At 33.4% G+C, this 13406-nt stretch overlaps 1 protein-coding gene across 2 annotated transcripts; it reads right to left on the reverse strand.

The window, feature by feature from the left end:
* Positions 1–6362: 6362 nt before the first annotated feature.
* Positions 6363–11220, reverse strand: LOC6040246 (transmembrane protein 134). Of its 2 annotated transcripts, none has more exons than XM_001849635.2 (2): positions 10570–11220; positions 6363–7054 (listed from the first exon to the last, which is right to left on the reverse strand). In XM_001849635.2, the coding sequence occupies exons 1-2, from the start codon at positions 10779–10781 to the stop codon at positions 6736–6738; spliced, it is 531 nt and encodes a 176-aa protein (XP_001849687.2). In that variant the 5' UTR covers positions 10782–11220; the 3' UTR covers positions 6363–6735. The 2 variants fall into 2 exon arrangements, with proteins under 2 accessions (XP_001849687.2, XP_038121871.1); XM_038265943.1 differs by having other exon boundaries at positions 6363–7090.
* Positions 11221–13406: the final 2186 nt, after the last annotated feature.

Here is a 13406-nt window from a genome sequence, read left to right on the forward strand (position 1 = left end):
ATCAGGCAAATCTCGTCTCGAAAAATGCCACCGGGTCCGTCTGGGATTGAACCCAGGCCATACTGGGGTGAGAGGCTACTACGCTAACCACTGCGCCACCGGACCCGGCCTCGTGTCCGGTGGCGTCTTGTCACATTAGTGTACAGCGATTCCACACCAAACCAGCAGGATCCAAATCAAAACTGCTCAGATTTGGCTCAAATTTGGCATGAGAGTTCTTTGGCCAAAATAATCAGACCCGCATTTTTTTTTTTTGCGTTGAGCGTGGTTCTATCCCAAATAAGGTTCTCGAAAAATTGCATTTTTATCGCATGACCACATTAAAAATAAAACATTTTGCGAAATTAGTTCCAAAACGCCATTTTTTGGACTATTCAATTTCGGATAAGATCACCCTAATCGCCAAACAAAAAATACGTGTTTAATTATTTTGGGGAAAGAAATGAGCCAAATCGGAACAATTTTGATCTGGATCCTACTTTTTTAAAGTGGAGTCGCTGTACAGATTGTTCCCAAAGTTATATGGTCAAACCAATGATGCAAAATGGTTTCTTTGGTCGTAAGAAAGCCACTCGGAAAGTTTTAGACAAATAATATGAGGAATTCCTGATATTGATTGTTTTTTGTTATATATTTTTCAAGACCTTCCTAAAGCATCGGAGATAGGAAGGCAGCGAAAATAATACCTTGTTATACAAACCCAATAAAAAAAAAAAAAGGAATATCTTAAACGCGAATTTTAGATGAGATACTTTGGTGATTCAACGGTCGATATGCTGCCCCTGATCGCATAAATGTCCCATATGCATTTTCATCGTTATTGAGTTAATGATGCAGTTTTGTTCAAAATCGTGTGATCTTTCAGAAAAGCCTATAACATCCAGTACTTTGTTCTAGAAATCAGGAGGAAATCCAGTTTGTCTATAAAAACGTAACACGTAGCCTTATGTGTGGGACAAACTTGAATTGCGTTTTTCTCAGCTTGCTGTTTTTGCATATGGGACATTTATGCGATCATGGGCAGTATGTATGCTTTGTAAGGGCGCCGGTATTGACTCAAGAAACTTATGCGTTGAAAGCAGAGGAGGAACTTTTTTTGTCTGTTTTAATATTTTTTTTGAGGTCACCCAAGGATGTTAGTGAGGAAATTTTCTTTCATAATGATAAAAACCCGCAAATGTTTCAAATACTTGTAATAGTTTACTAGCTTTATAAATGTTTACTCAGAAGTTCACCAAACTTTTCTCTCCCCTTTTCTTCTCTGCGTTTAGTTCGGTTTTATACCTTACATTAGTGAATTGCCATTATACCGGGTATAATCCTCTAGTCGAGATTAATATGCCTATAAGTTAGTATAATTTCAGCTTAACATAACCATAACAGTACATTTACAAGTGTGTATGTGTGTGTGTTTTTTCCTCTATTTTTTTTTTTGCCTGACGGTGGTCCAAACCACGTGTGAGTGTCTTAAATGAAGTATCAAATTTAAAGTTTGACTTTTTGTCTGCTTTACAATCTTTCTAGGACCATTTCCTACTGGAACAAAACTACGTGAGAAAGAAAAAAAAGTACGCAAAAGTAAATCTCTGCTCAGTCCAATGTGTTGTCATGTATTTCTTTTAAAAGGTAGTGTTTATAGGCGGTATTGAATACTTAAATGTAGGGGTTTACTTAGTTAGTGTTGTTTCTAAATATTAGGTATCAATCGAGAATCGTGTGTGTGTGTTTGTGTGATTCGCACTTGATGGTTCGTATTTTGTTTAGTGAGCGTTAGTTGCGGTTTTATTCACAACACGAACAAATCAAGGCGATTAGATCACGCGGAAGCCTTTTTGTTTTTTTTTTTATAGGGGAAATGTTATTCTCCTAGGAGTGCATTTATGTTCGGTACAAAAGACGATAAACAAGTGCTCTGTGATTGTTTGCTTCATGTAATGCTACTTTTAACGATGATTGCAAAACAACTGTGTAAATTTTGTGAATGTGGTTTTTTTTTATCTTTATCTTTCTTTTTTCTACAATTAGTAAAAAGCTGCTACAGTATAAATGTGTCGCTCGTCCAGTCTCACCTTTTTCCATTGAGTCGTGAAATACTGCTTACTTTCAGTTTTACTCCCTTTCAATGTTGGACAAGTTGAGTAATTCGGTTCTAATTACCCTTCCAAAGCCTACACACGACAATTGCTTTTACGTTTTTTGTTGTTTGCTACTAATCCTTATCATTTTCTGTCTCTATCTTTTTCTTTCTCTATCATATGCGTGGTGTTATTTTCTCTAAATAACAAAACAAAACGAGTCTGTGCGCTACACACATAAAATTCTTTTCAATCAAAGAAAATCGTGGAAGAACTGGCCTGGCATACAATCACATCCTGATGTTTAATTGCTCCTCTCAGTTTTGGTTCGAGTCTCAAGAAACGACAATGGCACAATTATACAGTGTGTTTCACGCGTCAACTTTTCGTTTTCACTTTTAACGAAATGCACAATACTCCCTCCTTCGGCGCTGAGTGAAGCGCGAGAGCTCGCGTGGATATCATTTGAATATTAATAAGCCGTTTAAGTTACTGCATCAGCCTGTCTCTATTTTCATATTTTAATTTCTGTCTCCACACTGTGCTGTCGCTACATTTCCATATTTCGCCCGATTTTACGCGATATTTCTGAGCACTGGTCTGAATGTGAGAGTGTGTGTGTGAGTGTTTGGTTAAATCAAATATTTGCGTGACAAAGTTTCCGGCCTTTTATTTCGGCGACGTCGTAAGCCCAAAATGCTAGCGTGACCGGTAGTAGTAAGGGTCTCGGAAACTCTTCTGCCGACAAATGTCGTCGTCGTCCAAATGGTGTGTCAAGCCGAGAGTGTTTGCCAAAATAAAGCGGCAAAGTGGTGTTCGGGGATTCCATGTGAATTGGATATTCTGTCTGCTGTTTAATACTATTGTGTTAGATTTTATTTTGCAATATTTACGAAATTCGAAATTGAGATAACAAATACAAAAAAAAACGTAAATAGTAATATTTCGATCATTTTTCTCGACTCACAATCGAGAGCATCGATAGCACCATCGACAAATAACGATAAACATTTCAGAAATTCGTTAGAAATTTTACTATCGAGACATCTCGATCGTTGATCGAGAAAGTGCCATCGAAATTTGTTATAGCATTTTTGCGTTTGTTTTTATTAAAACTATAACAATGTATGGGTCTTGGGTTTAGATTCGGGTTATAAATACAGTCCAGCCTCGTTTAGGGGCTATATGTACGTAGACAAAGTGGAATGTTTTTTGAAAATTTTATCAAAAATCACAGAAATAACAAAAGCAAAATTTAAAAAAATTAAAATAAAAAAAAAATTATAAAATTTTAATTATTTTTTATTTTAAAATATTTTAGATTGAAATTTAAAAAAAATCTGATTTTTGATTTTAGTTTGTTCTTTGTTGTCTTTCTTTTGTCATACTTTCGACTTAGGATAATAATGGTCAATATGGAGGCTTTTGTGTGGAAAATCGATTCCCGTGGTCATTTATTTAAAAAAAAATTACGGTTAGACCACCACAAAAATGGTTTTAAAACATGATTTTTAATATTACTTCAATCTGCACATTTCGAATGAAATGAATTACCTCATCCTGCACATTTCGTGAGATTTTTTTTCAAACATGTCAGACCATCTCAAACAAAAAAAAAAGTCAAGCAAAAAAAAATGCTTCAAAATTGACCTTCAAGCTTAAAAATAAAAAATCTCATTGAAATGGCAAGTAATTTTATTTTAGTGTATTTTTTCAGAAAGCTTACATCTTTATCAAATGCCATTCTCAAGTGCAGCTGGCTCCATATACAGTCCAGACTCGATTATCCGAAGTCTCGATTATCCGAAGCCTCGATTATCCGAAGTTTCGATTATCCGAAGGTTTGTACGGGACTCCGAATAATCGAATCACGAACAAAAAAACAGGTTTTTCGTATTTTTTTATTTTCTTACTTTAAACATCAAATTCGAGTACTGCGACCCGATTTTAGTCAAATTTGAATGGTTTATTGCCCGTAAAATTAAAAAAGGATTTTTTTTCAATATTTCATCATCGCAATATTGGCTGCCATCTTGGATTTAAAAATTCTAAATTACTCTTGAGTAGTATAATGGTCATAGTAAAAAGCTCAACAATCAAAAATTAGATAACGAAAAAAAAAAATCTCGTGTTCGATTATCCGAAGTCTGGACTGTACACAAAATGGCTTGAATGAGCCTAAGATAACACATCTACATACACACCAATTTCTCATTACTGAATTCAGTCAAATTTAATGAAATCTGCACTACTGAAATTTTTACTAAAGCTCAGCGAAAAACTAACTGAAAATTTCAGTAGTGCAGTTTTCAGTAAATATTAACTGAAAACGAACATCAGAATTTGCTGTGTAGTTTCATCGATATTGGAGAAGGTAGAGTAAAAAAGTACAGTACTTATTCGGTAACTGGGCTGAGAACGTACCGAACGTAACAGAATGCTGCTCGCTAACCGAGCTAAACGAAAATTACGAGGGGACCACCGATGCATACAATTTTCTCTATAACATGTAAACATAAAGGTGACTTTAATTTGTTTTCAGAGTACACCTTTCAATTTTCCTTTTCCTTCATAAAAACTTATAATATAATTTTTAATTTGTTAAACTTGCTTTTTGCAATTCCGTCGTGAAACTACTTAATTTTCCTGTCATTCTTGAACGACGAAATAGCCTACTTTTCTGTAACAAAAATAACATAATCGAATAGCAATACTTTTCAAAATAAATGCTGAAAAGTTGAACTTTCGATAAGTAACACTTTTCAACATTTTTTTTATTTATACGATTTATTGACAAAATACATGAAAGTTTGACATAAAATTTCACTCAATGGGTGTTTTTCGGAATTGCAAAAAATGTTGTATGGAACTCGTTGCAAAACTTGATTTTTTCAGCACTCTTCGTATCTATCCAAATGTACGACTCGTGCTGAAAAAATCATCTTTTAGCAACTTGTTGCATAAACTACTATTTTGTATCCACTGGCCCTTAGTTCATTTCGGTTTGGTTTTGTTTTTGACGTTTATCTGCATTTTAAGTGGGCTACAGCCCAGTTGTCGATCGCCCAGTTAAAAATCAGCCCAGTCAAACAACGCCCAGTTACCGAACAAGTACTGTACCTGGAAATTTTCTATTTTGCGGGTCAAAGTTAGGAAACCTGCAAAAATGAAAAATTCTAAATTTGATATTGCATTTACCATTTCATTATGCAATATTTTAAATTAATGAAATGAACATTAAGTTTTTAAATAAGTAATCAAGACAAATTTGGTAAAGTTGTTCAATGTTCAATAAAATATATGGTTGGGATTCTCAACTTTTTGACCAAAAATCACAAATTCACGTTTTTTTTCATGTTTTGGAAAACTCCCGACCAATAAATATTTTTTGTCACATCTTAAAAATTTGATACAAAATAAGGAGGCAAAGAATAAAAAAAATAGATAAAAAAAATTAAATACTATTTTTCAATATATTAGGTGGTGATAAAGATCAATGTTGTTAAGAGACAACATTAAAATGAACTGATTGAAATAAACCTTTAAGGCTCTAAAATCATTTACAAAAGTTCAAAATACAAGTATAAAAAAGTCTCTTTTTTTCAACACATTTTTTTTCTAATTCGCATTATAGGTTTCAAACGATCCAAAAATAAGATTAAATTGTTGAGTTTTCAGTACAAAGTACTAACATTTTATCAAATTAAAAAAAATGCACCTTTTCGTGCTGAAATTAATTTTCATCGTAGGAAAATGTATTTCAACATATTTTAAGTTTAAGTAGGTACTTCTATTCACGTAAAAAAAAATCTCGGATTTTTCGGGCTAATTGTGCAGGCCTTTGTAGAGTATTGAAAATACTCAACTGTCCGACTGTGTGCCATATGAGTGTCAAACAACACGTTTTAAGCGTTTTTTTTATTTTCACAAAATCTCGTATTTTTTGAACATATTATTTTCATAATTTGAACCTTTGAACTAAACGTCACAATAATTTTAACAACAAGAGTTGGCCCCTTTATCCCCTTTTTTCAAAAAATTATACTGAAGAAAAAACGTTAGAATTTTTGAAACATTTTACAGCGGGATCATGTTTAGGACGGAGAGATTTTTAAGTTGTTTTTTTTTGCCTTTTTTCTCAGGCAACGATTCAAAAGGGTGATAAAAATAGTTTATGAAATTGCAACAGTTTGATTTATTAAACAAATTTTGAAAGAATCTCTTGACACACCATTGTACGAGTATATTTTCGTGATCTAGAGTGACAAGCAGTGTGTTTTGTTAGTCTTGGATTTCGCTAAACTCTTGTAAAAATTATATATATTTCTATACATAAGAGAGTCCGTCAATGAACGTATCGCTTAGCTTGTCTAGGGTATTATAAGGTCGTGTATGATAATTTATAAGTGCTCCTTTACGCCATCATTAACGTATGTAAATTTTGAAAACCAGAAATAAAGTAGGTATAGTATAAATAGTACTAAATAAAAAAAAACCTTACAATTAATCACATTTCGAGCGGGTTTCAAGTCCGATTTCTGCACACTCCACTTGTCGATTTGCAACAGCGAGCGCGGTTGGTGATGAGCATGATTTCGCCAGCATTGAGTTGAGTGCGTTGCCTAAAATCGTTTCACTACTTACTTGCGCCGGCGACGATTTACGTAAACAGTGGCAGATGGTAAAAGTCAAAGCCCCGGTAACCGCGGGCCGCTAGCCAGATGTACACCACGTGGTACGCCCCAGGCACGAAGCAGATGAATCCGGCCACGAAGAACACGGCCGCCTGCGATCCGTTGTGGGGCTCCGCAATGGCGTACGCGCCCATCGCGATCAGTCCGGTTCCGATGACGAGCAGCGTGACCGCGGCCAGCACGGTTCGCCAGTTTTCCCGTACCTTTGGGTGGCGCCAGCAGTAGGTGTAGTGTTCGCCGGTGCCGGACAGGTTGCCGTACTCCTGAATCAACGAGTCGCTGTCCCTGGAGGTGGTATCATCGGTGTACTTTAGACTGGTCCTAATTACGGGATTGTGGGGGGAATGGGGTCCAACACCAGATAGTACAGAGAGGGAGCAGTAGAAAGGAAATGGAGAAAGAAATAAAACATACCAGAGAAGACGCTTTAGAATTACACACTCGAACCACGGAAGTCGAGAGGGACGTCGTGGGTGGTGGTCGTGGCGCATCAATTTGTACGATGGCAATAAGTAGTCAATATCGTGGCTGGTTCTTTTCTTTTGAAGACTACGACGATGTTTAAAAAGGGCTAGCGGTAAAGCGCGATGAGGAGAATGTGCAACTTATGCAGCCAGCGGTTCTCAGCTTTAAACACTTTTGATCATACTATTGAATTTGATTTTTACCTTTCTCACGGAAAAAATCTATAAAATCAGTCAGATCAACATTCATCTACTCAGAATCAAAAACTAAATACGTGAGCACAATTTTTTGATAATTCCGTAATGATGCGTTTATGGTAATAGTGATTTTCGGTAAAATGTTGTTCTTTTTGACAGATAGTTCCATAATCTAAATTTTTCTGATTCGGTTTGATGTCGATTGTTACAAATTTGTTTTTTTTTCAAATTAGGTATTTTTATCGATTTTAAAACATTATGCATAATTCCGATTTAGGTATAATTTTACAAAAAATACTAGTTTTTTTAAACCTGAAATTTTCTAATTGTTACACGTCACTCAGTTGTTGATCAAATGCCACAAAATTTGGAAATCCAACTTACTTTACTTTACTTTTACTGCTCAGACAACCCCCGGGTCATGAGCTGTCTCCAAATGCGCTGCCACTGAACTCGGTCTTGGGCTGCTACTCTCCAATTCCAACTCGGAACTCCCACACTTCGAAATCCAAATTAACATGTATGTTGATATTTCTAGACCTTCTACGCAAGGCCGAATCTCGAAAGACCGAAATTCAAAAGGCTCTAATTTACTCTAAAGGCAGAATTCTCATAAGGCCGTTGTTGTTTGTTCAATCTAATGTATTGTTTGGTTTATATATAATTAATCAGATTATCAGAAATTATGATATCAGAATTATTTCTGGTAATATTCATTTTTGAAGCAACTGGGGATAGATCTTGCTTAATGAGTATTAAATTATTACAATTAGGTAAGCTTTTAACAGATTGATGTTATTTCATCAAAGCAATATAAACTCCTTACCTCCAAATTAAAATTGAGTTTTTTTACGTTTTTGTTTACCATGATCAAATGAGATGAAAATCTAATTTGTGCAAAAAGAATTAATTCAATTGGTTGAATACCTAGTACTAAAGAAATTACAATTTGAAGTAAAAGAATTATGGAGCACTGGTGCAACTACAGGTGTTAGAGGGTTAAATGTGAAATTATAACAATTTCCGAATTGTTTATCCAGTGCATAGGACATAAAGTTTCCACAGGTTTTGACGAAATTAATGATGAAATTTTGTTTTGAGAATTGTTTATTTGCATGTTGAAAATTTTCAAAATCTTTGGATTTATAAATCTGACTATGTATTTAGAGAAAATTAATAAGCATTCCAAGTGAAAAAAGCTTGCCAACTTATTTCATTTTATTTGTCGCAATAAGAAAGTTATCATCATCTGATCCACCCCTTCAAAATTGGGGCAAAAACATATTTTTTCAAAAAACTTCAAAATTTCCATGAAAATAGGAGTCTGATCAACTGAGAACAATCTAAAATGAATTTTTCTGCACTGACAATCATATTTAGCATGTTTGGGCTTGTTTAAACATGTTTTGAATTGCAGCACCGCAAAAATTTCGTTATTCGCAAAAATAATTTGTTTGTCAATACTTAGATATTTTGGAAACTAATGATGGCAAAACAACTGGACAAGTGTATAATGCATTTTCAAACACCTTATTCATTAAAAGGTTGAAACCATGACTCGTAATTTATGATTTTATACTTTTTTTTTATTTTTTTGCTCATTAGTAAAATATCTGCAAGTGCTTCTTACATCTTTATTGTAAATTCCTTAACTGGAAGGAAATAAATGAAAAAAGATTTTTGGAAGCCCATCGGCGAATAATCAAAAGACCTTTCCAACGAGCCCAAAAGATTGAAGATCTGACAACCCTATCAAAAGTTATAAGTACTTTAGTGTTTTTAATACACTTTTTTTAAGGCCGGATCTAAGATATTTTGAAAAAATAAGTGTTATTTTGAGGCTGTGTAGTGTAATCACTGTGAGGAAGGCACCAACCACCTAAAGGTGGATTGAGTAACGTTTTTTTGTTTATAGGACCTTTAAAAAAACTCTAGATTTTTATTATAACCTTTGAAATGCTTATCGAAAATTCAACAATTCAATAGCGACGTAAGGGAGCCTTAACCAAGTCGAATGCAACCGGTTTGAACAAAATTGATTCAGCCAATGCTGAGAAACAGAGGGAAATTATAAACTTGAGTCGAACTATTAAGTTCATGAACAAAATTTAAGATTTTAGAAAATGTATGTTTCAGAGCGGATTATTTTTAATTCAGTTCAAAAAAAAAACTATAATATTGAATTGATTCAAAAAAATATTTTGTAAAAAAGTTCTGCGTTGCTCTTCATAAATATGTTCGATTTCAAAAATAGTGTTGCTTGAACACAAAAAAATTGCTAGCAATTTTCATGCATTGAGGAAAACATTTTAGAAAATATTTTTGAGTCTATATTCAATTTAATTCCATTTACACACTTAGACTTTTTTTTTACCGAATTCGGTAGTTGAAAAATCGGTAAACAATCTGTCAAAATGAACAAAATTTTACCGAATTTCGGTTCAATAATGAACTTCATTACCGAATTTCGGCAAGTTTTTTTTTTTTTTGAAAATTTGTACTTTAATTTCGCGAACCCCTTAACTACTGAGAATATTTTTTTCTCGTAATGAACAGGCAATCACTCACTTAAATTTTACCCAACCAAATCTCGGATAGTCTGCAACGCCAAAACACGAATAATAAAGCATGCCAAATTTTTACTTTAGAAAAAAAAATCTGTAAATTGAAAAACATCTTTTTCCAAGCTAATAAACAAAACTTAAGAACCTCACATTTCAACGGAGAATCCTTGCATAATTATCAATTATTTTCAAATCTGCATTTTAACACATTCAAATTCTTCGAGGTCGCTCCTATTTGCTATTTCAAATTTGTTTTAGCTTAGTTTTTTTTACTCATTGCATTATTTTTTTTACGCAGAGCATTACTGAGAACCGCTGAACAACTACCATACCAAGAAGCAAACAAACAAAATAATCCTTCTCCATCGTTTTCACACAACGGATCAATCATCCTTGACCGCGCCGCGCCGCCTCCAATTACTTGTCTTACAAGTTCAAACAGAAAGTTAGGAAAGATTCCCAAGCACCACTATTACAACATTTCGAGTCTACCATCAAGTAAAAACCTATTTCTACGATATATCTAGCCACCACCAGCAACTCTACCCACATTTTTTTTTCACCCAACACTTACCGCTGGTCATGATGCACCCGAATGGAAACATCATCCGGTGATCTCGCCTTGGCCCGCATCGGCGTCGATATCACCGTGGAACCGTACACCTTAATGACCTCGTCCGTCTCCTCCTCGAACGCGTCGTGGATCGAGAAGCGCTTCGAAGGTTCCTTGCCTGCGCCACTTCCGGCACCGCCTAGCCCACGGCCATTTCCAGTGGAGTTCATCATTCTGATTGCTGGTTTTTATTTATGTACGCTTTTACGTTCTAATCTACGAACAACTCCGCACTGGTCCCGCGGATGAGCACTATTCTTCGGACGGCGGATTTGAATCAATTTTGGCGATTTGTCACCAAATAAAAATATTTTCACTTTTCGCGAGTGGGCAACAACATAATTTTATTTATTATTCAGTTCCACCTTCTGCTTGGCACGGACATCTTTTCCTTTCGTTTGATTTCTCTCACGCAAATTGAGCACTATTATTCCTCCCCCCACAAAAAAAAACTTCCGGCACACGGGGATCAGTACTTCCGGCGTTAATGAGCAGCGAGTATTTGCATTTTCGAGATTTATGGCTTTTTTTTACGGGAATTATTTTCTACGAAAAAAATAAAGTTATGATTCAACTACGCGACGAGTAATGTTTTTGTTCGGTTTGACAGGTGCAAATTGGAACAAAATGTCATCCTCTTTTGTTGATGCACGCATCACCCCCTGTTCGTCGAGATGTCTGGCTTGATGTTTATGAAAAAGTCGATGAAAGCATTCAACGACCGAGGGGATAGCCAATGGTTTTCTTTATGCATCAAAAACTTTACATTTTCTAAAAATAAGAAATAAAATTCTAGATATTTTAAAAAATTCAACAAAATTTTAAAAGTCTAAAAACTCTAAAAATTCTAAAAACTCAAGGGGAAAACCCTTGTAAAAACTCTAAAAAAATTAAAAAATTTAAAAATTCTGAAAATTTAAAAAAACCTGAAAAATCTAAAAAATTTAAAAATTCTAAAAAGCTATAAAAATTCTAAAAAATCTAAAAATTCTAAAAATTTTAACAATTTTAACAATTCTAAAAATTAAAAAAATCTAAAAAAAAATTCTAAATTCTAAAAATTCTATTTTTTGCAATTCCGTTGTGAAATTACTTACTTTTCCTGTCATTCTTGAACGACGAAATAGCCTACTTTTCTATACCAAAAATAACAGAATCGAATAGCAATACTTTTCAAAAAAAATGCTGAAAAGTTCTACTTTTCAGCACTGAAATGGGTGCTGAAAAGTTGAACTTTTCAGCACTTGTTTCGAAAAGTCTCGATTAAATTTTCAAAAGGCCCTATCTGCATAGGAAACACATGAGGGATAGGTTGTTTTGAAAATTTAATCTAGAAGTAACACTTTTCAACATTTTTTTTGATTAAAAGATTTATTGACAAAATACATGAAAATTTGACTTAAAATTTCACTCAATGGGTGTTTTTCGGAATTGCAAAAAATGTTGTATGGAACTTGTTGCAAAACTTGATTTTTTCAGCAATCTTCGTATTTATCCAACTCGGTGAACCTCGTTGGATAAATGTACGACTCGTGCTGAAAAATTCCTCTTTTTGCAACTTGTTGCATAAACTACTATTTTTTAATTCTCAATTTCAATTTCAATTGTGTTTTTATTAGAATTTAACAGTTCTGCTCCAGGATGTTACATTTGCAATTCAGAGATTTGGAGAACCTTTCAACTGAGATCAATTCATAAGCCTTTGCAGGGAGGATACATATTTCTAAGTTTAGATTTTGCTAACTGGGTGTTCTTTTAGGGAAAATAAATTTTGAGAAAAAACCCTAGATCTATGATTTTTTAATTCTATTTTTTTAAATTTTAGAAATTTTAAAAATTTTAATTTTAGTTCTTAAAAGTTCTTAAAAATTCTAAAAAAATTAATATTAAAAAAATCAAAATAAAAAAACATAAAATTCAAAAAAATTAAAAACACTAAAATTACCTCAGCTACTATTTTTTTTTGAAGTAGGTTACTAAATGAATTGAATTGAATTTGAAAATTGCACAAAGTTATTCAAGACTTAGAAAATATTTTTAAACAAGTACGCTTGAAATCCCCGAAAAATTAAAAACACTAAAATTACTTAAGCTACTATTTTTTTCAAATTCTAAATCCTTCAAAAGAAATTTAATATTTCAAAAATTTTAACAATTTTGAAATTCCTTAAAAAATTTAATATTCATTTTTTTCAAAATTCTGAAACTGGTATAATTTCAAAAAAAAAAAAAAAAATCTAAAATTTAAAAAACAGTTTTTGAAAATTCAAAAAAATATTACATAAATTTTATCAGCAAATATTTTAAAATTCTAGAGTTTTTTTTAATAGGTCCTGTCTAGGGTCCTGTAAACATATGAAACACAATAGCTTATAGGTCTTCAAAAAAAAAAAAACTGTGGAATTGTACAGTATGTTACCTTACAATTTTAAAATGTTTGATTTTAAAAATTTAAAATAACGGTTAATCTAAATATCATCATTATTTACAAAAAATCTAAAAATAAATATTTGTTTCATCAATTTTCTAAAGTTCAGTAAAACCAACCGTCCCCTAACATGACAGTTTTCGTGAGTTGCGCGTATCCACCGACAGATGGCAAGTGGGCCTCTTCGGAGTACGCCCATCAAATACGCAACTCAAAATTTGCATAGGAAACTTTTTTTTCGTGACGGCTTTTGTGGCACGCTCACTTCAACAGTTCTAGACAAATATTTGAACGTGGTTTATCTCTAAACAAGTTTTTAAAGAAAATGATTCCATAATGCTTATTTTGTCGTTTTAAACCAAAACAAGGC

The sequence above is a fragment of the Culex quinquefasciatus genome, chromosome 3 (assembly GCF_015732765.1).
Source record: "Culex quinquefasciatus strain JHB chromosome 3, VPISU_Cqui_1.0_pri_paternal, whole genome shotgun sequence".
Lineage (NCBI taxonomy): Eukaryota > Metazoa > Arthropoda > Insecta > Diptera > Culicidae > Culex > Culex quinquefasciatus.

Excerpts from the sequence above, each read along its gene's own strand:
- LOC6040246 (XM_038265943.1), bottom strand. The coding sequence starts at position 10,781 with ATGATGAACTCCACTGGAAATGGCCGTGGGCTAGGCGGTGCCGGAAGT. Across the intron at positions 7,091-10,569 it reads CGGGTGCATCATGACCAGCG|GACCAGTCTAAAGTACACCG; the intron begins GTAAGTGTTGGG and ends TCCCGTAATTAG.